Source organism: Chelonia mydas, chromosome 1, assembly GCF_015237465.2.
Source record: "Chelonia mydas isolate rCheMyd1 chromosome 1, rCheMyd1.pri.v2, whole genome shotgun sequence".
Lineage (NCBI taxonomy): Eukaryota > Metazoa > Chordata > Testudines > Cheloniidae > Chelonia > Chelonia mydas.
The window spans coordinates 278742593-278770258 of NC_057849.1; the positions used below are offsets into that span (position 1 = coordinate 278742593).

Consider the following 27666-nt stretch of genomic DNA (forward strand, 5'->3'; position numbering starts at 1 on the left):
GTTGCCGCTCAAAGCTTTTACTAATTTCAACAGTTGAAACTGACCAGATTGTTGTCTCTTTTCATTTCTAATAGTCAGAAGGGCAGCAGTGAAACTGTCAAGAAGGAGCTCAGTTGAACTCTGCTGCAGATTGGGAAGACTACAATGCAGCACAAGAGGCAAGGATTGCTGCTACTCAGTAGCACCCTGCTCCCTCTGAATTAGTGAAAAAATTCTCACACTGATTTCATTAGCGCAAGATCCAGACCCAGGGAGGAATACTCAAAAATGTGGGGGAAGGGTAGAGAAATGGAGAACCTCACCCAAATTTATACCAGCCACGTGGCTCTGAACTTTGGTGGGCGAAGGAGGGAAGAATGGAGGAGGAAGCCCCTTCCTTCCACACAAGTGGGGCTTCCACTTACAAGCCAGACACAGTCCAATCCCAAATGTCTATACAGCAATTAAACAGACCCTTAGCCTGTGCCCAGCAAGCCCTAGTCAGCTGACATGGGGCAGCTCTGGATGTTTAATTCCAGTGGTGACATATCCAAAGTGACTTTTCTGAGAATGAAGAAAATCGCACACACCACTGATGAGTAGGACCAGTTTAAATGGAGATTTACTGACATGTGTGGGTTTAAGCTTTCAACCTTAACTTTGAATTAATTTTTTGTAGACACATTTTCTTGTTTCTTTTTAGAAACAGAAACAAGTGACTGGCATTTAAAAAAAAAATCAACCTTTCTCACAAAATACACAATGCACAAACAATCCTGCCTGCCCATCTTACATCCAAAGACAAATGCAAATTTCCCCAATTTTCCAGTAGTAGATGAGGAAGGGGGAGAAGTTTGCTAAGCACACATAGAAGAAGATCCATAGGAAACGTTTTTTTAAAAAGAAGTTTTAAGGTTCTGTGAATAAGTGGTCTAAGCACAGAATACTGAAGCAGTAGCAACTCCAAAGTATATATAGCAAGAGGCAACAAGCAGGTCAACATGCCTGCTTGGGACATAAGGAGTGGAGTGAAATACTGTTGCTTACATCTGTTACTTATGGTTGTGGAGGACAAAAACAGATGGCTAGGACTTTTGTTCCTTTAAAATGTTAAGTAATATTGCTGCCAAGGGGTAATGTGATCAAATTTGTACAGTCAGATTCTGGTTTCTCACAGAGTTAATAAACCAATGCTTTTCAAAGGGAATCCTAACAAAACAAAAAAATACCAATAAGGTACTAAAAGTTTCTGTGAAAATGCAGAATTGCATATAAAAGGCATGGTATGCAATAACTAGATGAAGATTAGCTTTAAGAAATCCAGGAAACAAGGAGAGATTGTGGTAAGACTATCAGCTCTTCAGGGCAGGGACTATGCCTACACATGTGTTTTGTACAACAACTTGATCATGACCAGATTCTCTGGGTACAGCCATAATAAAATATTAAACCACTTAATTAAATAAATAATAGAACTAGTAATTACAAGAAGTGTAGTTTAGTTTGTTACAATCGATTTTTTTCAAAATTGTTGCCTCTGAGAACTAAAGAGTGAAAAACAAAAAAATGTGGATCATTACCTAATATGGAGTGAGAACTCCTTAAAGCAAAGTGACCCATGAAGTACAGAGAAGCTGAATGCACTAGTTTTACAAAAAAAAGGGGGGAAGGGAGGCGCGGAAATCATGTGTTTTATGAGAACAAATGACTGACTCTACAAACTCCAAATTTACTTGCTTATCATGGACCAGTACTACCGGTAAGATGCTCACAGTAAAAATCTCTCTAAAATGGGTACATAAAGCAATTAACTGCATTGCAGAGTGAACTATTGAAGATCTTGCAATTTTCTTCTCAAAAACAAGAGTTCCTCCTCTCAAATTTGGGTAGGATTTAGGAAAACTTAGGACACACCTAATGCTGCACCTTGCTTTGATTAACCATTCCTTTTATCTTACCTTTCATCCTTTCCTGACCCATCCCATTCTCTGGCCCAATGACGGTTCCACAGTCTATAAATACTTGGGGGGAAGAGGGGAGAGAGAACAACTCTACAGTCTAGTAGCTAGGGCATCCACCTGGGAGACCCAGTGTCCATTTCCCCTGCTCTGATGAGTCTATTTACAGAGAGTGAAATACCTGCAGCACGAGAAATTAAGAGTGTCTACACTACAATAAAACAGCTGTGGCTGGCACAGGTCAGCTGACTGGACTCATGGAACTCGGGCTGCAGGCTATAAAATTGAAATGTAAATGGTAGGGCTCAAGGTGGACCCCAGGTTCTGGGATCTTCCTCCCTCATGGGTGTCATCTGCAGGGTGTCTACACTGCAGCCTGAATTCTTTGAGCCTGAGTCATCTGACCTGAGCCAGTCACGGGTGTTTTATTGCTGTGTAGACATATGCTTAAGGAGCCCCACATCAGAATATCCCATAGCTCAGTGGTTAGCGCCCCTTCCTGAGACTTCTGTTCAAAGCCTCTCTCCCTCTCCAGCAGATGGGGGAAACTGAACCTGGGTCATCAACATCCCAGGCAAGTGCTTTACCCACTGGGTTAAAAGTTATAAGGTGGGCACCACCACCTCCACCAGCTAGATTTTTAATGTGACCCAACCCAGTAGGCAGCCAAACACTGATCCTCCCTGGTTAGCAAACGGCTCTGGTGTTTAGGCTGGAGATACATGTCCAGACTTCTAGAGTGAGGCAGCAGTGCACATGCTCAGAGGCAGAAACTTAGGTGCTTTGAGAGCTTTCACTCTGAAAATTGAAGTGCCAAATGAGTTTAAGCACCTACAGGGTTCAGTGGAGTTTTGTGAATCACAGTGGAGCCTGAAAGTGGGACTTAGCTGCCTAAACCCAGATATAGGCACCTAAATCTGGGGATTAAGTGCCTAAATCCCTTGTGAATCCAGGCCTGAATCATTAGTCATTCTAATTCAATCCCAGACTCAGGACATTGCCCATGGTTAGCCAAGGTCTATGATGTTCAATCTATTCCTAGTAATTTCATATGCCAGTAGACCTTTCTTTTTCCTTTAGAGAAACACAGCTCCTGTACAATTACATGATCATGTCCTAATTGTTTAAAACTATAGTTCAAACTGTGGTCTGCAAAGCTCCAAAGAATAGAATCATAGAACAGCAGGGTTGGAAGGGACATCAGGAGGTCATCCCCTGCTCAAAGCAGAACCAATCCCCAACTAAATCATCCCAGCCAGGGCTTTGTCAAGCCTGATCTTGAAAACCTCTAAGGAAGGAGATTCCACAACCTCCCTAGGTAACCCACTCCAGTGCTTCACCACCCTCCTAGTGAAAAAGTTTTTCCTAGGTCAGGTTTAACACATGTTAACTAAGCCTGACCTAAACATGCCCTGTAGCTATGCTAGGAAAAAGGTAGCACGATTTTAGCTGGTCATGGGGTAGCCTCGGCTAAAACTCAACCAGATAAAACCCTGGTTTAAAGAGATACCATGAACTTGCATGCATACACGCGCGCACACACTTTCATTGGGAATTTTTTTTCCTACTGTATCACAATATTTTTACTGCTACAAGATGAGTAGCAAAAATGACAAAAAAAATAAGCCCTCTATTCTCCAATAATCATTATTCAGTTTGTTTACTTCGTGCATTTGAAAACACTTTGGGTATAACCTACTTCCCTTGTACATCAGTTTCTCTTAATTGTGGGGGTCTTTCACACAGCAATAAGGGAGAACACTTTTAAAAAAAAATTAAAGCTGGAAAGTGTGATTGTAAAAAAGTTGCAGGGAAAGTTTTGTACCCGAAACAAGATTTAACTTTTTTTGGAAACTAAAAAAAGTTCAAGTGGATAGCGTTTCCTTAAAAAAAAAAAAAAAAAAGTCAAAAGAACTCAGACAAACATATTTGAAAAAGCCTTCTGTTATTTCAAGCATTCCAAAATAATCCTTTCACTGAACGCAAAAATTGAAAGTGGAAAAACTCTTCTTAGCAAAGTCAACCACCAAACTAAATGATTAATCCTGCACATTTCCCAATGCAGATGCAAATTTTTACATTATAAATGGGTGGATAAAGATACTCAACTGGAGACATTAAGCCAGAGGTGGGCCACGTGGCCCACGGGACCGTCCTGCCTGGCCCCTGAGCTCCCAGCCGAGGAGGCTAGCCCCTGGCCCCTCCCCTGCTGTCCCTCCTCCCCCACAGCCACGCCGCCGCTTGGGCGGCACAGCTTGCACCTGTCCACCTCCCACGCTTTCCAATAAACCTATCCTGCCGCTTTTAGCGGCATGGTAAGGGGGCAGGGGAGGTTGGATAAGGGGCAGGAGGTCCCGGGGGGCACTCGGGACGGTTGGATGGGGTGGAGGTTCGGGTGGGGGGGTCAGGAGATAGGGAACAGGGGGGCGGTTAGGGATAGGGGTCCTGGGAGGGGGCGGTCAGGGGACAAGGAGTTGGGGGGGGGTCAATGGGTCGGGCATTCTGAGGGGGGCAGTCAGGGTGCAGGAAGTGGGAGGGGGCAGGGACCAGGCTGTTTGCGGAGGCACAGCCTTCCCTACCCGGCCCTCCATACCGTTTCGCAACCACAATATGGCCCTTGGGCCAAAAAGTTTGCCCGCCCCTGCATTAAGCCAACCACTGTATTTGGAGGTCAGAAAAATCATGGAATTTCATGAAGAAATGAAGGAGTAAGCCATGCTTGTTCAAAAGTGAGGGCTTGTCTACACTTACACTGGTGCAGCTGTTGTGCTGTAGCACCTAGTGAAAACACTACCTATGCCGACAGGAGAGCTCTGTCTACACCAGGAGTTAGGTTGGTATACTTTTGTCACTCAGGAGTGTGGATTTTCCATACCCCTAAGCAACACAGTTATATCAACATAAGCTTGTAGTGCGGACCAGATCTGAGGGATAGTCTACGTTACAGCAGTACATTCCTGTGGCGCATTTGGTGAAGATGAGCTATGACCATGGGAGAACGCTCTCCTATTGGCATAATTACTCCACCTCAATGAGAGGCAGAAGCCATGTCAGCAGGAGAGTGTCTCCCGTTGACATAGCACAGTGTGGACACCGCTATAAGTTGATGCAACTTACGTCACTCAGAGGGATGGCTTTTTCACACCTGAGCAACATAAGCTACATTGACTTAAGCGTTAGTGTAGACAAGCCGTAAGTGTCCAAAATTGGACCATTCTGATTAGCTGACTTCTAGTCATTCAGCGCCTTTAAAAGCACCTCAAAATTAAAGGATAATATTCATTTTAATACACAAAAAAAGTTAAGACATTTTAAAATGGTATTTCCAAAATATCCAATATTTGAGCACACACTAGAATCATGAGGTATTATTTAAAGACAAGCATACATACACTGAAGTTTTACAAACATAGGCAAGGCAATTTTTTTTTTTTAAAAGTTGAGTACAAAGCTTGAGCTATTTAAATTAGGAAAGGTTTCAGAGTAACAGCCGTGTTAGTCTGTATTTGCAAAAAGAAAAGGAGTACTTGTGGCATCTTAGAGACTAACCAATTTATTTGAGCATAAGCTTTCGTGAGTTACAGCTCACTTCATCGGATGCATTGATGCATCCGATGAAGTGAGCTGTAGCTCACGAAAGCTTATGCTCAAATAAATTGGTTAGTCTCTAAGATGCCACAAGTACTACTTTTCTTTTTAAATTAGGAAGTAAGCTAAAGAATAAAGACAAAAGGTTAAAATAGTATTTTATAATAAATTAGTATTGTGTTTTATAAACTATATAAAAGATCAAAAATTATTTTCCAACAGGAGCTCTTTATATTCATCTTCAAATGTTTAAGCAAAAATATTAACTCCTAATGAGTTTAAATTAAAATATTTTGTATGTTATTTACTGCTTTATTAAAATTATTTTAACAATGCACAAATCCTCACTTAACAGGAATCTACTTATACAGCAATATTTAGCAACTGAATCAAACCTTTGCCATGGCTGTAAGTAATGCAGTATTTCATATCAACATGTCTCCAAACTTTAGTTTAAGTATGGTACTTGATACAAAATACACAGTGCTAAAAACAGAACTTTGTTAACGAGAGGTAGAAGCTTCTTCAGAAACACATTGGTAGTGCGATCACGGTTTTAGTTTTAGTGAACAACAAAATACTATGGTGAAGCTGTGCCAGGTTGGACAGGGTCTGAGAAGCGTTGTAGAAATTCCCTCCGTACACGTGATTTGTCCCCTTTCTCTCCTGGGATTGTGACTAAACTATACAAATGGCAGCATCATCTGCTCAACACCAAAAAATACTGTAAATGAACTGATTACTCCATTCTAACCCAGCATTTTTCTTTACAATAACAACTTACAACGCTTTTCACAGGTGCCAACACCAATGCAACTTTTTCAATTAGTTTGACTAGAGTACTGAGAAAAATTTTGTTGAAATCCTCCCTTTAAAGACTTCGCTCTTCAACACTTCTCCTTGTATCTGCAGGGTACATTTGTATATTCAATACTCCTTCTACTCTCCCAAAAAAATAGCCATGCACACACCTTAAAGCTTGCTAAGTGACAACAACGTAGTTACTTATGATTTGCACAAAACCCAAACACTTAAAAGCAAGGATATGAATAGTTAAGGACAAAAATATATATCACTGTTCACCAAAAAGCTCATTTCTATTCAAGTATAAAATATTCATAACACAACCACCTGAATCTCTGACCTCTGGATTACAGTGGGTTTATTTTTGTATGTTTGTGTTATTGGATATCAGAATCAAAGTATTTTCTTTTAAGCAATGCTTTTAAATGGACAATATTTGCAGTTAAATCAACTGACAGTAATTTTTTTGGTAAAGTTCTTATCACTGCTGTTTCTTGAGAATAATCTTGAACAGGTAGTTATTCAGAAAAGCACATAACTAACATTACGTATGTACAGAAGTTTGCCTTATCAGTTTTATAGTCTTAATGTGTACTTATAGAGTTTTCAGTTTCTTTTTCAGGAGGATTGTGTTGAGTTTTCATCAGTACTTTCAACATTTATTTTGGATCAGTGTTAAGGTTATATTGTTATGAAAAATATTTTTTAACATAAAAACCAGAAGCCTACATCTTTCAAAAGTAACAAGAGATTTTTGAGCATTCAACTTGACACTTTAAAAAAGCCTGATTTTCTGAGAGTTGGGGGGTGGGGGGGGGCGCCTGCTCAGCTGTCTCGTTTGGCATCCAAAAGAGACACCCAGAATTTTTAATCAGTTTAGCATATAGGAAGTTTTAGGATTAATTATACCCTTCAATTATTCATTTGCCTGCTTTTAAGTGATGAGTTTTGTGTATGTTGTGATAGGTATGCATATTATCAATTTATCAAACTTAACTGGCTTTTCAAATGAAGACTTCTGGGTTTTGGAATTTCCTGATTTGGGAATTTACAAACACATGTTTCTTTTTTGTAGGTAAATGACGATACTTCATTTTTCATAAATAAATGGGATAACGATTAAAATAAAGGGTGCTTGTCAAGCTAATAATGGCTCCTGAAAGACAGCCTCATTCAATGCAAACCTAACAAGATGCATACATTCACTATGTAGCTAAATTCGCCATGTATTTGCTGAACAGTCTAACTTGACTTCGAGCAGTAGTAGAAAGGTTAAACCAAAAGAATACAACATATATCTTCTGGCAGAGAGAAACTAACCATAGATTAGGTCAAAGTTGTGGAACCAAGCCACTGACTCTCTTTGTTCATGGGGAATTTGACTGGGGAGAGAAAAAAAAAAAAAAATCAACTATGCATATACCTAGTACATCTGAAGAGCTCAGGGCACTTTACAAGCGTGGATAAGCATTATTAGTTTGATCTCAGAACTGCACGAGAGGCACTGTAGCATAATGGTTAAGCCAAGTTTTTTGGGCATTAGAAATCATGATTTGTTCAGAGCTCCTCCATAAACTCCCTTAGACCTTTGGACAATTATCCTTCTTTTCTTCACTCACCTGTAACAGACTTGTGCAACTCCTCCCTCAGGTCAGAAGGCAGTTGAAGGGAACGTGAGAGTGAGGAAAAGTAATTTTACCTTATCCTGTTTCTTTTAGGGTTTGAAAAGTAGTCCAAGACAATGCAAGTGTCATTATCATGAAATGTCATGAAATTATCCATCATCAAGATTTACTTCCCATATCTGTCAACTTCCATGACAGAACAGTGTCTAGTTTTCAACAGCCATTTTTAAAACACTGTACTATCCCTACCCTTGAAGACTACCTCTTCTTAAAACTTATTTGTGTCAAATTTTGTAGTGTAAAATTATTTTGTTGGGAAGACAGAGGAACACTATGAAATATTCATATTTTACAAAAAAATTCAAAATTGAGACATTTTACTCTTTATTTCATGAGAATTTCTCTCACATACCCTGTATTTTGCTTTTGGGTTTTGTTTTGTTTTTTTTTTAATTACAAGAAAGATCACAATCAACCAGAGCGAACGTCTACATATGTGCTGGGAGGTGCAATTCCCAGCTCATGCAGACATACCCGTGATAGCTCTCCTTGAGCTAACATGCTAAAAATACCACTATAGCCAGGGTAGCAAAGGCAGCAGCTTCAGCTAGCAGGCCAAATGCATACTCCCCTGACCTCCTGGGAATGTACTCAAGAGGCTAGCACAAGCCTTTGGAAACAATGCAATCCTGGACAGTCATGAAATCACTGCTGTACTTCAAGTAAATTTATTACCTAATCCATTCAGAATCTTTTCAAGTAACAGGCAATGGCAACAAATTCCACTCCTAAAAAATGCCAAATACTGAAAAACTATTTGGAAATAAAAACTAAAGCCAACTGCTAACTTCAGCTAATTTAAGGTGTATGTGTGGAGGGGAGGAGGGAAATATTTATTGTTAGAAACAACAGCACTTCAATATTTGAAAGCATTGTTTTGCAATTTGCTGCTGCATCATTAGTAATGTGGCAACACACCAGTGGAGAGTCCCAACATTTCTACAGTCAAGCAGTACATACTATCCTGTACATAAACAGGAATCTATTATACTGCATATACTGTAAGCTCCTTGAAGCAGGAACTGCCTTTATTTTTTGTGGCCTTGGGCAGAACTGAGCAAGCTGTCAACCCTAAAAGAGTAACAGAATAATGTGATTAACATATTCTATCAGACACAGATGAACTTGCAGTAATATACGAGCATTTTCTCTAAAACTCTTTAGTTTAGATGCAGATTTTTTTTTTTTTAAATAGTGTAGCCCCAAGGAGCCTCACTGTGCTAGGCACTGTATAAACACAGAACGAAAAGATGGTCCCTGCCTAAGTTCCCTCTAAGCTGCACAGCCACACAGCAGGCTGTAAAGGGCCGCACAGGTGTGCAGCCACAGGGGCCTGGAGAGGAGAGAGGTAAGGGGTGGATGGGGAGGGGTGCAGGACTGCTGGCAGGGAGAGGTGCCTCTCCCCCAGTGCTGCTGCAGTGAGAGAGGGCTGGGGGGGACTCCTCTCTCCCCGGGGCAACCTGCACCCAAACCCCTCATCCCTGGCCCCACCCCACAGCCCTCACCCCCTCCTGCATCCCAACCCTCTGCCCCAGCCCTGAGCCCTCTTGCGAACCCTGAACCCCTCATCCCCAGCCCCACCCCAGAGCCTGCACCCCCAGCCGGATCCCTCACACACTCCCGCACCCCAACCCTCTGCCTCAGCCCTAAGCCCCCTCCCATACCCCAAACCCCTCATCCCCAGCCCCACCCTAGAGCCCGCACCCCTGCCAGAGCCCTCACCCCTCTGCACCCCAAGTCTAACCCTCTGCCCTAGCCCTGAGCCCTCTCCTGCACCCCAAACCTCTCAACCCTGGTCCCACCCCAGAGCCCACACTTCCAGCCAGAGCCCTCAACTCCCTACACCCCAACCCTCTGCCCCAGCCCTGGGCCCGCTACCACACTCTGAACCTCTCTGCCCCACCCCCGCCACACATCACTCCCATATTGATGCACATAACACAATTCATTCCGCACAAGGATGTACAAAATTAGAGGGAACACTTTGTCCCTGCCCCCAAAGAGCTTACTACCAAACTAACGAGTTTAGATTTTAAGCACTCTTCTCCATCTCTGTCCCTTCTGCCAAAATTCATTATTAATCTCTTGTTTTGCGGCTGAGCTTCTTGTCAACACAAAAATATCAAGTTTTGTCACTTGGACAGGAATTTGTGTCCTTCAACGCTTTTCTGTAAAGGTAATATTCTACAGTCTTCAAAATCCTCCTTAATACTGAGCTGGCAGCATTGGTGTCCAACATAGCTCGGTCCTTAGCCATAAGGTAATTGGACAGAACATTGAAATCAACAGACACAAAACAAAACAAGTTGTACCAAAAAAAAAAAAATACTGAATTATAAAAAATACCAAAGAAAAATGTATGACAGACCCTTACTAGAAATGGATTACTCTAGCAGGAAAAAATATATCTCAGAAACAAGAAAGGATCGTCCACATTCTCACATAAAAAATTCAATTTTGAATTTACCCAAATGAAAAAATTGATTATAAGGTGCAGTATGTACTTCAGTATTTATGTTCTAAAGATCTGGAGTCCATGATTCTTTAAAAAGTACCTGGGGATATCTGAGTATTTCGGCCCCTATCCTTCAAACACTGAACAAGTAGTCCCAACTGTCTTCAGTAAGATATGCCTGTGCAGAGCTCTGTCACACAAGCAAACGGTTCACAGGATCTAGTGAGTACAACTACTGAATGTCTCTTTTTCAACTCCAGCAACATCATCCATATTCATATCTCTTCTGCTTTAAAAATCATCTGTATTAAGGATTCCAGGACCCGATCCAATGCCCAAGGAAATCAGTGGAAAGACGACAAGATGACTGAAGGAGAGAGAGTCTAAAATTCAATCCTCTGGTTGAAATCTAACCATACAAAGTAATACTGGACTGTCATTTTCTTCTTTGGATTTAAACAGAAGTCTCCTTCAGTAACATTTTAAAGTTTGGTTTGGGTAGAGGCTAGGAGGAAGAGCATAGTTATTGTTTACGCTACTTATTCTATCATTACTTTGTAAACTATTCAGTTTCAGATACCAAAGAAACAGTATCTGATTTTACTGCCTTATCACCACCACCTTGGCATATAAAACAAATATGCAAGCAATGTTGAGAATGCCTTTGTTTACTATGAACTCTGCAAATATAATTATTCCAAATCAGCAAATAATTTTCAGCTCACAGTGATTCTCCTAACAATTTGTACATGCTTTATTTTTTTGTTCCTTCATATTTTGTCAGTCTGTAAATTAGGGTTCGGACCTTGCAATGCGATCAGCACCGGCAGACCTTTGCAATTCTCTGAGGACTTCATGTTTTCTGCAATTTTAGAATATTTGACCAATATTTTCCCTTACATCTCACTCCAAAGAAGAAAGTATCAGCTACAGAAGAAGGTTAGACAAATACCTTAGGCCAATTTTGAAAACTCCATTCATAAAAAGAGATGACATAGAACTTCTAATACCAAGAGTATTTATTCGAAGTTAGAAAGGAGGTGATCTCCTAGCATGGACAACAATAAGCAACATGCAGCATATTTACTTGCACTCCACCCAAGCTACCACCAAAGGACCTGTTCGCAGAGCACTGCTTGTCACTTAGGCCCAGAGTTTTTAAGACACTTAGGCATTGCAATGTCTGATTTCAGAGCCTAGATCTAATTTTTAAATGAGATTTAGGCATTTAGGAGCATACTCCTGTTGACTGTGAGTGGTTCCTACGTGTCAAAAGCCTGGATGAAAATGAGAAGGACAAACAGTCACATTTAGCACTATAGTGTCTCTTTAGATATCAAGAAACCTAAAAGCATCTTTAAAATATTTGTTATGGAAAAGTAATACCATCTGTTTGACAAAACCTGGCACTTGGCACACCTATTTATCTTTTCATAGGCTAAGAAAACAAGTCTTACAATCCTCACCATATTAGGTGGGTAAGAGATCACACACAAAACTTTTGTTTATACTATTTACAATGTCCTTCAAAACCATCAGAGGGGATCTGGATAATGTTTATACATGGTTGACACACAAAAAAGGACTCTCTTTCAGTATGATACATTACCTAAAGTAACCTCTACATATTATCAAGAGAGGTTACAGTTTTATTTAAGCAAATATTAAAAAACATATAGTACACAAGATTAAGAAAAGAGCGTCTGTACAATTACTCCAGCACTTGTCCAGTATACTGAGGGGGGTGAGGTGGAGTAAAGACAAACACACACATCCCAGCAAGTTCAGGACTGAGTCGGACCAGGTCCAATTTCTTACAGCGAACTGCAGCTCAAGAAGAGCAGGAAGCGTTTATTCCAGGTCTGAACCGTTTGCCACCAGCAGCTTAGCGGTAACCCTCCTATGCTGTATAAACAAGCCCTGCGGTGTCACGGATGGTGGGGAGCAGGGTGCAGCTCCGCCCGGCAGGGAGCGAGGCTGTGCGGAGCCATGTGCATTGCGGAGTCTCCCACAGGGCCTTGCAGGGCTGTGCCGGACCAGCGGAGCGTTCACCTGTGGACCGGGCAGGGATGCCACAGCCCGCACCCCTCCCCGCGGCCGGGAGCGGCCGAGCGCCCCGCTCGCAGGGCCGCTCGCCACCCCGGGCGCACCCCGGCGGGAGCCTCCCCCTCGGCGTCCCGAGGCGGTGACAGGGCACCGCCCCGCCAACCCTTCGCCCCGGGGTAAGGGAAACAGCGGCCGCCTCCTCCCGCAGCGCAGCCGCCCCCGCTCCCCGCCCGGCCCCCGGGCCAAGGCAGCCGCAGCCAGCGCCCTCCACCCCCGCTCCGGCGGCCGAGCCACCCGCACAGCAGCCGCCCCGGGCCGGGAGCGGAGAACGGGCGGCAGCCGCGCCACCCACAGCCCGGCCCCCCGGGCGGCGCGAGAGCAGGGCGCGGCGGGCCTCACCTCGGGGTGCAGGATGGGGACGCAGCCCGCTTCTTTCTCGTACTCATCCAGAGGCGCCGCCATCTTGGTGCGAGCCCGCCGCCCGCTGCATGCTGGGTAGCGCGCTCCCCCCCCGCTGGCGCTGGGGAGCCCCGGAGCGGGCGGCCGCGGCTGGGATGCTGCGCGGTGGGAGGGGCCGGCAGGAGCGAAGCTGGTGACCCAGACTCGGCCCCCCCCTCCCCCCGGCTCGAGCCCCTGTGGCGGGAGCTGGGTGGGGAGCGCGCCCAGCAATGACCCGCCCGGGGACGGGGTCCGCTCTCTGCTCCCCCGCGGCTCCGGTTGGTCCCGAGCCCTCGCTCCCTCCGCGGGCAAGCGGGCAGCCCCCCGGGAGCAGCGGTCCTGGGCCAGCCAAGAGCCGACCCCAACGGGCGGGGGCGCGAGCAGGGCCAGGGTCTTTCCTCCCGGCGAGCCGGAGTCGGCGTACGCCAGGTCGGGGCGGTGAGAAAGCTGGTGGCCCCCAGCCGCCTGTCACAGTGAGTTATAAGGCTATGTCTGCACTGCAAAGGTAAGTCGACCTAGGTCAGGTCGACTTACAGCTGAGGGCTCCGCCGTGAAACTGGCAAGAATGACCGTCACCCGTCAGTGTAAGGAGCACGGCGTCCCCGCAGTCACCGCCTCGCTCTCACTACACCGACATAAGCCCTAGGCCTCTGGATGAGGTGGTTTTATTATGGCAGCGTAGCAGGGAAGTTACATCAGCGGGAGGAGCATCTCAGTGTGTACACCGCCACTGTTTTGGCCACAAAACAGTGTACTGTTGGCAAGGCTTCAGTGATGTGGCTCCAGCACCGCCTCACAGCCTGGCAGGGACAATGGAAGGGGGAACAATTGTACCAGGAGCCCGTGCTCATCCTCCCCTTTCCCCCCAGTCTGTGATATTTGGGTAACTAAACCAAAACGGGACAGGTGGGGACGTCATGAATATGATGTAGGAGGGCTCCAAATTTCTCTCCAGGGGCCTGAAGCCTAGTCAAACACCCAGCATTGTAACTGGCATGAGTGTCGGCATGCTCAGCATGCAAACCAAGGACTGAAAAGGGACAGGATGCTGACTTACTCCTCCCAGCCTGAGGCAGGTTGACAGCTGTGTACAGAAGCTTCTGCTACCCGTTCTTTGGCAAATAGATTCATAGAGTCCAAGGCTTGTTGATCTCTAGTCTGACCTGTATAACACAGCCAGCCATAGAACTTCCCCCAAATAATTCCTATAGTACATCTTTTAGAAAAACATCCAATCTTGATTTAAAAGTTGCCAATGACGGAGAATCCACCACAAGCCTTGTTAAATTGATTCAATTGTTAATTACTCTCACTGTTAAAAATGTATGCCTTATTTCCAGTCTGAATTTGTCTAGCTTCAGCTTCCAGCCATTGGATCGTGTTATACTTTTCTCCGCTATACTGCTAGGACTTCATCAAGGGCTGTCAAATCTTTCCTGAACAGTAAATTAATTTAAAAACAAATGAAAACTACTTGAGCAAATTATTTATAACTGTTTGAATATGTTTTGAGTCCAGCAGAAGTAGAGGGTTACATTATTATATGGTAGTTAATGGTTTATTTGTGTTTCCTCATTGTTGGGCATCCAACATGAGAAATCTAAGGTTTAAAAGGGCTAAAATGTGGTCTAGTGAACAGAGCCCTGGATTAGGACACTGGAGATCACTGATCTATTCCTAGCTCTACCACAGGTCTGCTGTGCCGCCTGAGGCAAAATCACTCCCCCTCTCTGTGCTTCAGGTTTCCCATGTATAAAATGGGAATAATGTTACCAACCTCCTTTGTAAAGTGCTGTGAGATCTACTGACAAATATCTAGCTGCTATTACTTTTCAGAGGTCTGAGGTTTTTTATAGAGGATACCTAAAGCCAGTGGACATGTTTAAAAATTTTTGCCCTATTTTTCTGTTTCTAAATTCTTATTTTATAATGCAATCATTAGAGGTTTGTAGTGATCTAGATGAACTGGAAAGCAAAAGGCCCTTGCAGGTGAAAGAAAGAAAGAAAGAAAGAAAGAACTCTCACTTAGAATTGTACTTCCCCAGGCAACTATTTTATTTGCCAACATGCTACCCTTGAAGGCTGAAAGTTGGAAGGCAGTGGCTCATTTTAGAAACAAGTTATATTTTTCTAAAATATGTTTCTTTTAGAGTAAGGGGCAATATTTTATTCTGTAAAAATCTGGTGTTCATGTAAATCAGATAGTTGTAGCACTGACTAGAGCCAGACACATTACTGGCAGACTTTCACATCTTCCCCACATAGCTATGTCTGGGTACCTACTCTGGAAGATCTTCTGGAAAAGACAGCAGTCATAGCGTATTCTGCCAGATTATGTGTTGGTTTTGTGATGTTCACAAATGTCCACGAGAATGGTGGTTTTCAACCTGTGGTCCGCGGACTATGTTTAAGATTTCCAAAGGGGTCCACACCTCCATTTGAAATATTTTAGGGGTCGGCAAATGAAAAAAGGTTGAAAACCACTGCACAAGGGATTAAATGAGACTACCATATTCATTTCACTGATTAATCCTTTTTTGTAAGATCGTTCCAATCTTCTCTTGAGATTCTCTTGATGGACCCTTATAATATCTTTTGTCTACATAGAAAGAAAGAAAGAATTTTAAAAAAATATTTTCCTTATGAACTTTAGGAATAGATTTTAAAATCCTATTAGTTATATGAAGGTCCACAAAGTGTTCTTTCTGATCCTTCAAAACTAACTGAACTGATTGTTTTTTATATCCTGTCATATATCCTGTCCATATCGCCAAGCTACTGTATATACAGCAGATTTCAGGAGTCAAATTAGAGCTTCTGGGAACTAGGTTTTTTATTTTTCATATTTTCTGTTATGAGCTAAGCAATAGATATTCAATCCATGGTAGAAATTCTGAGACTGTATGAGTAGTCAAAACCAACACCCTTTAAAATTAACTTTTTTATAATTAATTTTTTTTAAGTACAATACGTTATTGCTGATTAGATTGTTGCTTTATTTTGTTACTATCTACAGTGTTCTCATTTGTCTTTGTGAAGAGACAAATCATATAACTGTTGATTACTCACTACTGGTTTCATAAAATGTAGCAGAAAAGCATCAGTAAAAATATAGAACATTCTAATAATGTTAAAGCTATAAATACCTTTTGCTACATAAACATATTTATATTTACAACTGTCAAGAAAAAGGAGGATATAAGACTTAGAAACAGCAGGTGGGAAAGGTGACAAAAACCACAGGTATGAAGCCTTGAGATACAGAAGTCACAGAAACAAAGAACAAGATACGTAGTTGTTGGGGCATTTTAAGCACTGGATGTTGTAATACACATGTGTAGGACCCGTGGGTCTTAAAGGGTATATTGTGGCTGGGTATTGATCATTGTAGCAGTGTAGCTATGTCTGGAGGTTTTGCATCTGTTGTTCTGACAGGGGTCTGGTGCCACTTTGAGTTGGCGGGTCCTGGTCTGTGGATAGCTTGCTTCTAATGAGCTTGGTGAGGTTGCGGGGGTTGTGTGAAGGCCAGAAGAGGGTGTTCAGGAAAGATTTCTTTCAAGATGTGGTCCCCATCAAGTATGAGTTGTAATTGTTTGATGATACCCAGTATGGGGTCCAGTGTGGGTTGCATGGATGGTGGGTGAACCACCAGTTTGGGGAGGCTAGCCTGGGGCCCACCCCTTCTGCCTAAGGCCCCTTTCCCTGCCAGCCCAGATTCCTCCCCCCACATACACACAGAGCCAACAGTCATCGTCCCCCGCCCCAAGCCCTAGACTACCGTTTGGCGTGCGGCCCCCCAGAGCACTGGGCAGTGCACAGCCCCCCAGAGCAACAGGCAGGCGCCAGGCCCCCCAGCCCCGGAGCACTGGGCGGGCAGACCCGCCCCAGCCCTGGAACGGCGTGCAGTCCCCCCTCCCAGTGAGCCCTGGAGCTGGGCAGCCCCAGCTACCCCAAGTCCCAGCCGCACTAGCCCCAGCAGGCTTCCCTTCCCAGAAGAGGAGCAGCCTGCTGGGCTGGAGACAACAAGCAGCCGGAGGGGGCCTCTGGATGGAGTATGGTTGGGGCCACACAGGGCTGTTTGGGGAGGCACAGCCTTCCCCTGCTTATTAGACTCGCAGCCCATGGTGGGGTGGTAAGTGACAAATAGGGCTGTGCAGTCAGTGGAGTTTCTTTTTCCTGTATTGAGCTGGCTCTAGGGTATTTGGGTGGCCCATTCCGTAACGTAATCTACTTCTCTAGTGGAGTGTCATCGTTTAGTGAAGGCAGTTTTAAGTGTGTAACCCAGACTTTGTCTTCAGAGCAAATTCTGTGGTATCTGAGTGCCTGGCTGTAGATAACAAATTTCTTTGTGTGTCTAGGGTAGTTGCTGGATCTGTGGAGATAAGTATGGTGATCTGTGAGGTTCTTATATATAGTTGTTTTTAGGTTTCTGTTGTTGAAGCTGATTATGGTGTCCAGAAAGTTAATGCTGGTGCAGAAGAAATGGTTACTTACTGTAACTATGGTTCTTAGAGATGTGATGCAGACACGTATTCCAAGTAGGTATATGCGTGTCCCGCATGCCGGAGCCAGAGACTTTTGCCTAGCAGTACCCGTAGATGGGTAGTGCATGTGCCTCATGCCTGTAGCCCCTCCCTTGGTCCTGTGAGGCAGCGCCTTCCTAATCCCCCTCAGTTTGTTCGCACTGAACATCCAGGGAAGACTCCGATGCAAAGGGGACAGAGGGTGGGTCGTGGATTACATGTCTGCATCACATCTTGAAGAACCACAGTTACAATAAGTAACCATTTCTTCTGCTTCCATTACATGCAGACATGTATTCCAAGTAGGTGACTAGCAAGCAGTACCCACATATGGGGGCAGGGCTTGGAGTCTACTTGAGTAAGGATCACAGGGCCATGCTTCCAACATTAGCATCTGCTCTGGAAAATTGTGATCACATAATGGTCCATAAACATGTGCGTGGATGACTGTGTAGCCACCCTACAAATGTCCAATATTGAAATGTCATTGAGGAACACCACCAGCATTGTCTGTGCTCTTGTTAAATGTGCCCATATTTGCTGAGGAGTCATAGCCGACACTATCTTTTATGCATTCTTGATGCAAAATGTTATCCATCTAGAGACGGTCCACGCAGAGACTGCATATCCCTTCGTGCAATCTGCATAGGATATGAACAGGTGAGGTGAAGCATAAAACTGTTCAGACAGATGCTGTCTAGCCTTCTAACATCTTGTGTATGGAGGCATTGCTCCTCCAGGGAGGAATGAGGCTTGGGGGAAAAATACAGGCAAATACGCCACCTGAGAGACCACCTTGGATACAAACTTCAGATGTGCCACTTTGCCCCTGGAGAACTGCATGTAATGAGGTCCAGCCATCACAGCTTGCAACTCACAGACCCACAGGGACAAAAGGCTGGAGAATGTCCACAAGTTTATGGGTATTCTCCTGGAGAAACTCTGCCTAAATACCCAGGGATGAGGCCACCTGATGTAACATGTCCTGGTATGCCCTGAAGTCCTCCAGATGGACAGGGAGGATGAACCAAGCAACACCACATCATCCAGGGATATGAACGAGGCTGTTGGCTGGATTACAGGCAGGTCTCCAGACAAGGAAACTCCTGTGGCTCCATGGGAATGGGAACAACAGGCGACTGTACTTGCAGATGGTCTGCAGCCACCAATGCAGTATAGGCAGGGGATCTCGCTTTTGACTTTGATGGCAAGTGTGACCTCCGGGAACAAGGAGCTTCCCTTTAGGCCCAAGGCAGCCACTGGTATGGGTTAGGCATTGGTGGCCAATAAGTGCTGGACCAGGGATCCCCATCCCACCCTTGAGGCATATGCTAACCTTGGTAGCCATATTCATCCATCGATAGCCCCCACACTGCTCCCAGTGCAGTAGAGCGGGAGGATGAGGAGCCTGATTCAGAAGCAGAGGAGTCCTGGGACCTTGGAGAAATGGGAAGAGAGACTCCAGAGAGTAGGCAATCTGACTTATACGTAGCCCAGAACAAGGTCGGGATTGGTGCTCCTGATGTGGATGAAGGTAGTAGTCAGCACCACCAGTGCTGAAAAGGTTGGTGCCACAGGCAAAGTTGGTCCCAGTACAAACAATGGTAGCAGGGCAACTGTGTGCCTCGATGTCGAGGGCAGCAACAGCCTCCAAGGAACCATCTGCGGCATCGACTGCGGTAGCCTAAGATATACATTCATGAGGTTACAAGCAACAACAGCACAGATCTCTGACTCCAGCCAACAGGCTGTGAGAAGGAACTGAGGGGGTGTGATTAGGGCAGCACTGCCTCATACAGCCAGGGGAAGGGATATAGGCATGAGGCATGAGCACTGCCCCACTATCAATACTGCTAGGCAAAAGTCTCCAGTGCGTGGGGGACACACACCCACCTACTTGGAATACATGTCTGCATCTACTCAAAGAAGAGCCAGCACTCTAGGGATAATTTGATAGATGGGTGAATGTAGTGAGGTGTAGTGGCCTCCCATGGACCCAGAGAGAGAGGAGCCCTTCAGTGAGCCCTGGTGGGCGGAGCCAAACCATGCTCACCCCTCCCGCCAGAAGTCTGTGGGTGGGACAGGAAGTATAAAAGGCGGGTCTGGGAACTCAGTTGGGCTACAGCTGCCGGAGAAGCCAGACATCTCCCTGCTACTGAGCTGGGAGACTGCTGCAGGCTTCTGGGGAGCTGAGGCCTGGCCGGAGCCATATGCTGATCAGACCATGGAGGAATTGTCAGGCTATCACAGGCCTTCTACCCTGATGATCTGGACAACACTCTACAGACCTAGGTACACCCTGAGGGGGAATTAGGAAGTGGCCCAAGGACAGCAGACCCTACTCTGGCTGCAGCACCGCCTGAGCTTACGTCAGCATGTTGCAGTCAGGATCTCCGCTGACTCAGTGGCAAATCCCACTGCCACTGTTAGGGCCCTGAGCCAGGGCGCTGTGGAGTGGGTGGGCCTGTGCCTCCCCTGCCACCCCAACCCTAGGCTGAGAAACCAGTGCTTGTTGGCCATCTGCCAGAGCTAGGATGCCTGAACCCCTTGTTGCTCGACCCTGAACACAGGCCTGAGCGATAAACTCTCATTGCCCCGCCCTGTCTAAGGGCCTGGGCTCCTTGACTGTCTTTGCTGCTTGACCCCTGACCACAGGCCCAAGCTATAGACTTGAGCTGTAGACTGTTGTTGGCAACAAACACAGATGTAGTGAGGCGAACTGGCCTCCCACAGACCCAGAGGGGGGAGAGCCCCTGCCACTAAACCACTACACTTGGTGGAGAATACAGGCATCAGTCCAATCCCTTCAATAAGGGGTCTCGCAGCAGCCCACGATCAAGATCCCTGATGGAAAAAAGAATGGAGCTTGACAAACTCATTAAATATATGTCCGAGAGCCAGCAACAGCAACAACTGGTGCAGCAGCTGGGGGCCCAACAGCAGCAACTGGTCCAGGAATTGGGGCCCAACACCAGGAGCAACAGTGCCTCCAGCAACTCGTGACTCTTCTGCCCAGACCTAGTGGGCCACCATCAGGGGGTGTGGTGAATCCCCCCCATTTATAAGACTTTCCAAGATGGGACCTGAAGCATTCCTCGTAACCTCTGAGCGGGTCACAGTGGTCGCGGGTTGGCAGCCAGAGCAGTACCCCGTGGAGTACTGGATCTAAGGAGAGAGGCCTGGAAACACCCTGTCAGCCTCAGAGGGGCTTCTACAATACGTCCTATGATTGCAGGGCCGACTTGCTCAGGCAGGGGCCCTTGCACAGGAGAATCTCCAGACAGCACAAGGGTCTCAGGAGCGATAATATAACCAGGAGGCTTGAGACCGAACCTTCGAGCCCAGTGACCAAGTACTCCTTCTTCCCTCAGAGGAGTCAAAACTCCTTGCCCAATGGCAGGGCCCCTACGAAGTGGTCCAGCGAGTTGGGCCGGTCACATATGAAATCCACAAACCAGACCGAAGAATGAAAAAGCAGGTTTATCACATGAATCTTCTGAAGCCCTGGCATGTGTGGGAAGGACTACTGGTCACCCCTCATCCTCCTGAGCCAGCCTTAGCTCCCCAGGTCCCAGACATGTCCAAGACCGAGGAGCCCCAGTTGGGGGACACTCTCACCAGAACAACAGAAAGAGGCTCGGTGCCTGTTGAATGCCTTCCATACTACTTTCACTGCACTCCCAGGCCAGACTAGTGTCGTACAGCACACCATCCCTGGGGAGGTGGTTCAAGAGACCACCTGCCCACTCCTGCATCAGACATGGGAGAAGGAAGTGTGGATGGAACTGTGAGTTGTAGGGTGATCGCAGAGCAAGTGGCGTAGTCCCATCGTGCTGATTCCGAACCCCACCAGGACCCTCTGATTCTGCATAGATTTCTGAAGAGTAAATGCGATCTCAAAATTGATGCATACCAGATGCCCAGAATCAATGAGCTCCTGGATTGCCTCGGAACAGCCAGGTATATCACGACACTTGACCTTATGAAAGAGTACTGGGAGATACCCTTGGACCCGAGCTCCAGGGAGAAAACTGAGTTTGCCACTCCAAGTGGGTTATATCATTTCACCCAGATGCCTTTCGGCCTCCATGGAGCCCCGGCGACCTTCCAGCACCTGATGGACCATCTCCTGAACCCCCCACATGGAGGATGCCATGGTCTACTTGGACAAAGTAGTGATCTACAGCCATCAGGGGAACAAACCAGGGGGCCACTGTCCTCTGGACCCTGCGAGGGGTTGGACTCGCTGCCAAAAAAAAAAATTTGAATCGACTGGCAAGAGACTACATACCTAGGATATACCCTTGTCCGGGGTCCTGTCTGCCCCCTCATGGGAAAGGTACAGGCACTAGTGTTACCCCAAATTTTGGACCCAAGGCACTTCAATATTGGTCTTCCTATAATTATAAATTGATTTCTTGATTTATTCTGTCCAAATGGGGAGAAAGGTAGTGACCCGCCCTAAGGGAATTGCCAGGATATTACCAGGAAGTTTGTCTCTGACCCACAGAGGACTCCCCAGAGCAAACTAATCCTGCTAACCCTTGAAAGGACACGGAGAAGCCCTCTGATCAAGAATAGGCATACAAGCAGCAATACTTCGAAAACAGAGTCTTATTTATTAAAGAAAAGTTAGATGGTTACAATGTATCTAAAAGCGGAAAAAGGAAAAGAAAAATAAATTACAATGTAGGCAATAAGGCACAATTGGATTACTTTAAAAAATCATGTATTTAAGAGACTACACAGACTGTTAAGACAAATACAATGTTGCAATATCAGTACACTCTGAACTTTTCATACATTTGCTTAACGCCTGTAATACAATAACCTTAGATGCACTACAATGTACCATACAAGTAGCTGATGCATATGCATAAAACAGTGTTACAATATAGCATTAAACAAACATGAAACAATTAACAATTACCATTCTGCAAGCAGTGGCAGGTTGCCTACAACAGTGGTCTCCAAACTGGGGCGCGCGAGATGATTCCAGGGGGTGCGCGGCAGCAGGAGCGCCGCTGGACGGTACTCCGCTTTTTTTTTTTTTTTTTTTTTTCTTCGGCGGCAGCTCTGCATGTCCACGGCTGGTGTTCCCCTCCAGCGGACTGCCTGTGGCAGGTCTTCCGGCCCTGTTCTGTCAGCAGCGCACCTGTGGCAGGTCTTCCGGTCTTTTCCCGTCAGCGGCGCATCTGCGGCAGGTCTTCTGGTCTTCACTCTGGGGGTGCACGAGCCAAAAAGTTTGGAGATCACTGGCCTACAAGATGGGGTGGGGCAGTTCTCACTCAGCAGCAGCCATCCGGCTTTATTGACAGGCATCCACACAAGCGGTCCTTTTGAATTAAGCAAAAATCAGACTTACACTCCTTGTCTCAGTCCCTCTGATTCATCTTAAGGTCCTTCCGCTCTGTCATTCTTGCGCACTTTCCAGTCTCCGATCTCCTCCCTCTTCCTCCGATCTCTCTAGTTTTCTGCTGCTGCTGCTTCTCAATGATCTTCTCCTACCAGACAACTTCTAGCTTTCCAGCTGTCTCCTTCTATTCAGTTCTCTGAATGGTTGACCTTTCAAGCTGCCTGCTCCCTGCATGGGTGACAACTCATTCAGCTAGTCAGCTTTACCCTTACCTCATAGCTACTCCTTTGTTCGACCCTTGTTTCTGATTTGCTATTCATCAATTTAGTCTGTCCTCCATCTTGGGAATTTCTAATAGAAAATAATAGTGGTGGCCATGTTGGATTTTTAACTACAAACTATCATTAATTATACTTTCCCTAAAGCATCTAGCTTAAAACTAACTACTATTCCTTGCACACTAAAGCACTCTGATGCTAGTGCTACCTTTGAAATGCTAATTGGGAGAGGTGAATTGTTAGTGTTTCACTCACACACACACACACACACACACACACACACACGGTTGTCAGTATTTCTCAGAAGTTAAACAAGTGAAAAAGAAAGGTAAAAGCAAACCTCTGGTAACAACAGGCCTCAGCGACAAAGCAACAGGTAGAACAGTTCCTAGGTCTGGCTGGGTACTACTGATGGTTTGTACCCCAATTTGCATCAATCGCAATGCCCTTCATGGCACTCCTCACGAAGGACAGCCCACGCTGGGTATGCTGGTTGACTGACTGTGAAGATGCCTTCTGGACCCTCAAGGAAAGTCTGTGTCGGGAACCTGTCTTATTCAGCCCCAACTTCAACCAGGAGTTTCTGGTGCAGACAGATGTTTTGGAGGTGGGGCTCAGGGCAGTCCTCTCCCAGGAGGTGGATGGAGAAGAGCATCCCATCCTCTATCTTAGCCACAAGCTCTTCCCCAGTGAATGTAAATACTCAGTCACCAAGAAGGAGGCCCTCACTGTCAAGTGGGTGATAGACATGCTCCAGTATTATCTTCTGGGAGCACCCTTTGTCCTGATCACCTGCCACGCACCCCTTAAGTGGTTAAACACCATGAAGAACTCCAATACCAGGCTGATGCGCTTGTACCTTACCCTCCAGCAATATGCCTTTACAGTCAGGCACCAGGCAGGTAAGGAAAATGCCAATGCTGACTTTTTCTCCCACCTAGGGAGGAACCAAGAAGTCAGCCCCGAAGACCAGGAGCTGGACTAGAGGGAGTGTGTGTGTGCAGTGAGGTGGAGTGGCCTCCCACGGACCTGGAGGAGGACGAGCCCCTCACTGAGCCTTGGTGGGCAGAGTCAGGCCATGCTCACCCCTCCTGCTGGAAGTCTGTGGGTGGGACAGGAAGCATAAAAGGCAGGTCTGAGAACTCAGTTGGGCTGCAGCTGCTGGAGGATCCAGACACCACCTGCTTGCTACCGAGCTGAGAGACTGCTGCAGGCCCCTGGGGAGCTGAGGACTGGCCAGAGCCACCAGAGCTGTTTGCTGACCAGATGACAGAGGAGTTGCCAGGACTACCGCAAGCCTGCTACCCTGACGATCTGGGCAACCCTCTACAGACCCAAGAACACCCTGAGGGGAAGTTAGGAAGTGGCGCAGAGGCAGCAGACCCTAGTCTGGCTACAGCACCACCTGAGCTTAGGTCAGCATGTTGCTTGTCACGTTTTCCGCTGACCCAGTGGCAAATCCCACTGCCACACTAGGGCCCTGGGCTGGAGTGGCAGTCTCCCCCCGCTCTAGGCTGAGAAGGCAGTGCTTGTCAGCCGTCTGCCAGAACTAGGATGCCTGAACCCCTTGTTGCTTGACCCCGAACACAGGTATGAGCAATAGACCCTCATTGCCCTGCCCTGATTAAGGGCCCGGGCTATCCAACTGTATTTATTTGGCCCTGACCGCAGGCCTGAGCTATAGACTTGAGCTGTAAACTGTTGTCAGCCCACTAATTCCCCATGGTAGGTGACAAACAGACGTATTGAGGAGGACTGGACTCCCACAGACTTGGACTACAGTGGTATTTTTTTGAAGTTGTGGTGGAACTCTATCAGGGAGTTTAGATCATATGTCCAGAGGGTGAAAATATCATCAATATATCTCAGGTAATCACTGGTTTCCTGGTCCATTTTTCCAGAAATTTTTCCTCAAGATGACCCATGAAGAGATTAGCATATTGGGGAGCCATTGTAGTACTAATAGCTGTTCCCATGCATGACAGGGCAATGCTTTGTACCCTTTCTCTGATGTCCCAGAAACCACTCAGACCCACTTTCTTTTAATGTGCAGTCTGTATCTTATTCCAGCCTCTTCTACCAACACCAGTACAGTGCAAGATTTTAATCCCTATGTCTTTCATTCCCTCTTTACCAGGGCTGTAGGAGGAAAAGAGATCTCCCTGTCCTGGAAATCTGGGCTCAACTAGTCCTGTCCTCCCTGCTCCTGATTTTTGTGTTCTGTGAAGGAATATATAACACTTCCTTTTTCACTTTCTCCACACCATTCATGATTTTATAGGCCTCTTATCATATCCCCCCCCATTGTCATCTCATTCTCTTTTGTAAGATGAACAGTGCCAGTCATTTTGATCTCTCCTCATATGGAAGTTGTTTCATGCCTCTAATCCTTTTTGTTGCCCTTCTCTGCACCTTTTCCAGTTCTAATATATCCTTTTTGAGTTGGGGTGAGCAGAACTGCACACAGTACTCAATGTGTGGACTTATATAGTGGCATTATGATAATAAGACAGAAACGATCTATCCCTTTCCTAATGGTTCATAACATTCTATTAGCTTTTTTGACTGCTGCTGTACATTGAACAGATGTTTTCAGAAAACAATCCACAATGACTCCAAGATTTCTTTCTTGAGTGGTAACAGCTAATTTAGACCCCAGGGGCTCTTGTATATAGAGTTGGGATTATGTTTTCCAATGTGCGTTACTTTACATTTATCAGCATTGAATTTTGTCTGCCATTTTGTTGCCCAGTCACCCAGTTTTGTGAGATCCCTTTGTAACTCTTTGAAATTAATTATTTCAGTAATTTTGTAACATCTGTAAACTTTGCCACCTCAAAGCCTACCCCTTTTCCCAGATCATTTATGACTAAGCTATGATTTTGTCAGGGAGGCAGCGGAAGTCATGGAATCCTTGACTTCCAAAGACCTCTGTGACTTCAGCCCTGGTGGGGTACCCCGCAGCTCCCAGCATCTGTGGGCAAGGGGTACCCTGCAGCTCCCAGTCGCTGCCAGTGGCAGGGGGATCCCCACAGCTCCCTGGCTCGGCAGTAGCAGGGGGATCCCCACAGGTCCCCGGCTGTCACTGCGGCAGGGGGATCCCTGCAGGTCCCCAGATGCTGCCATGCCAGGGGGTCACCCGCAGCTCTCCACTAGCCGCGGCGGGGGAGGGGAACCCTGGCAGCTCTCCACCAGCTGCGGTGGGGCAGGGGGACCCCAGCAGCTCCCCCCACCATGGCAGGGCAGGGAGACCCTGCCAGCTCTCCGCTGTGGAAGGGGGATCCCCGCAGCTCCCCACCGCTGTAGTGGCAGCGGGATCCCCGCAGCTCTCTAGCATGGCAGGGGGACTCTGTAGCTCTGAGCTCCCAAGGGTGGCGGGGGCCGTAAGAGCTCCAGGCACCCCACAGCTGCCCAGCCCCTTCCCATTTTGTCATGGATATTTTTAGTAAAAGTCAGGGACAGGTCACAGGCTTCCATGAATTTTTCTTTATTGCCCATGACCTGTCCGTGACTTTTACTAAAAATATCCATGTCAAAATCTTAACCTTATTTATGACTATGTTGAACAGCATGTTGACTCTTCCCCAACATATCATTGTCATTTATATGTCTTATAATTCTATTCTTTACTATAATTTCAACCCATTTGCCTGGTATTGAAGTTAGACTTATTGGCCTGTAATTGCCAGGATCACCTCTTGAGTCTTTTTAAAAAATTGGCATTATATTAGCTACCCTCCAGTTATCTGGTACAGAGACTGATTTAAGCAATAGCTGACATACCACAGTTATTAGTTTTGTAATTTCATATTTGAGTTCCTTCAGGACTCGAGTGAATGCCATCTGGCCCTGGTGACTTATTCTTCAATTTGTTCCAAAACCTCCTCTGAGACCTCAATCTGGGACAGTTCCTCAGATTTGTCACCTAAAAAGAATGGCTTCCTCTGCAGTGAAGTCTGATGCAAAGAATTCATTTAGCTTTTCCACAATGGAAAAGTACTTCAGTTGTCCACTGATTTTCCTTCTTCTGATGTGGTTAAAACAAAATTGCTCTTAGTTTGTGTGTCTTTGCTAGCTGCTCTTCAGATGCTTTTTTTTGGCCTGCCTAATTATACTTTTACACTTGCCACAGTTTATACTCCTTTCTATTTTCCTCAGTTGGATTTGATTTCCCGCTTTTTTTCAAAATGTCTTTTTGTCTCTAACTGCCTCTTTTACTCTGTTTAGCCAAAGTGGCTTGTTTTTTAGGGGGTCCTCTTACAGTTTATATTTAAACTTGGGGTATTGTTACCTATGAACTCTGTGTTCTTGGGGAACCAGGGCGCAGTATCGAGTCTGTCTGACTGATGAAAGACCTTCCCCCCGCCCAGCCTCTACTTGAGCCAAAGCCGATCAGAAGAAAGACTTACAAAAAGCAATGAAAAGGCAGTAGAAGACTCACCTAAACCCCTCCAGACAAGGGTGACAGGATTAAGGAAACTCCCCATGCCTCATTTGCATCAAAGATGGAACAGGGAGGCATCTCTATAAGCATACAGAATGGAGAAGAGAGATTC

General features: G+C 45.9%; 1 protein-coding gene and 1 long non-coding RNA gene across 4 annotated transcripts in view; one reads left to right on the forward strand and one right to left on the reverse strand.

Annotated features, from left to right (window-relative positions):
• Positions 1-15555, reverse strand: part of ZDHHC17 (zinc finger DHHC-type palmitoyltransferase 17) — a 126583-nt gene extending 111028 nt beyond the window's left edge. The window contains exon 1 of one of the 3 annotated variants that reach the window (XR_006291207.1): positions 12915-13012. Coding sequence is in view for 2 of the 3 variants with exons in the window: in XM_037886158.2 (XP_037742086.1) it covers positions 12915-12977 (63 nt within the window). In the remaining variant the exon portion in view is untranslated. Of the gene's footprint in view, positions 1-12914 lie in introns of all 3 variants that reach the window. The other 2 variants (XM_037886158.2, XM_037886127.2) reach the window with 2 other exon arrangements.
• On the forward strand, positions 168-27612 carry LOC122466015. Its single transcript, XR_006291210.1, has 3 exons — positions 168-178; positions 865-869; positions 26885-27612. It is a non-coding gene; the product is annotated as an uncharacterized LOC122466015 (long non-coding RNA).
• Positions 27613-27666: the final 54 nt, after the last annotated feature.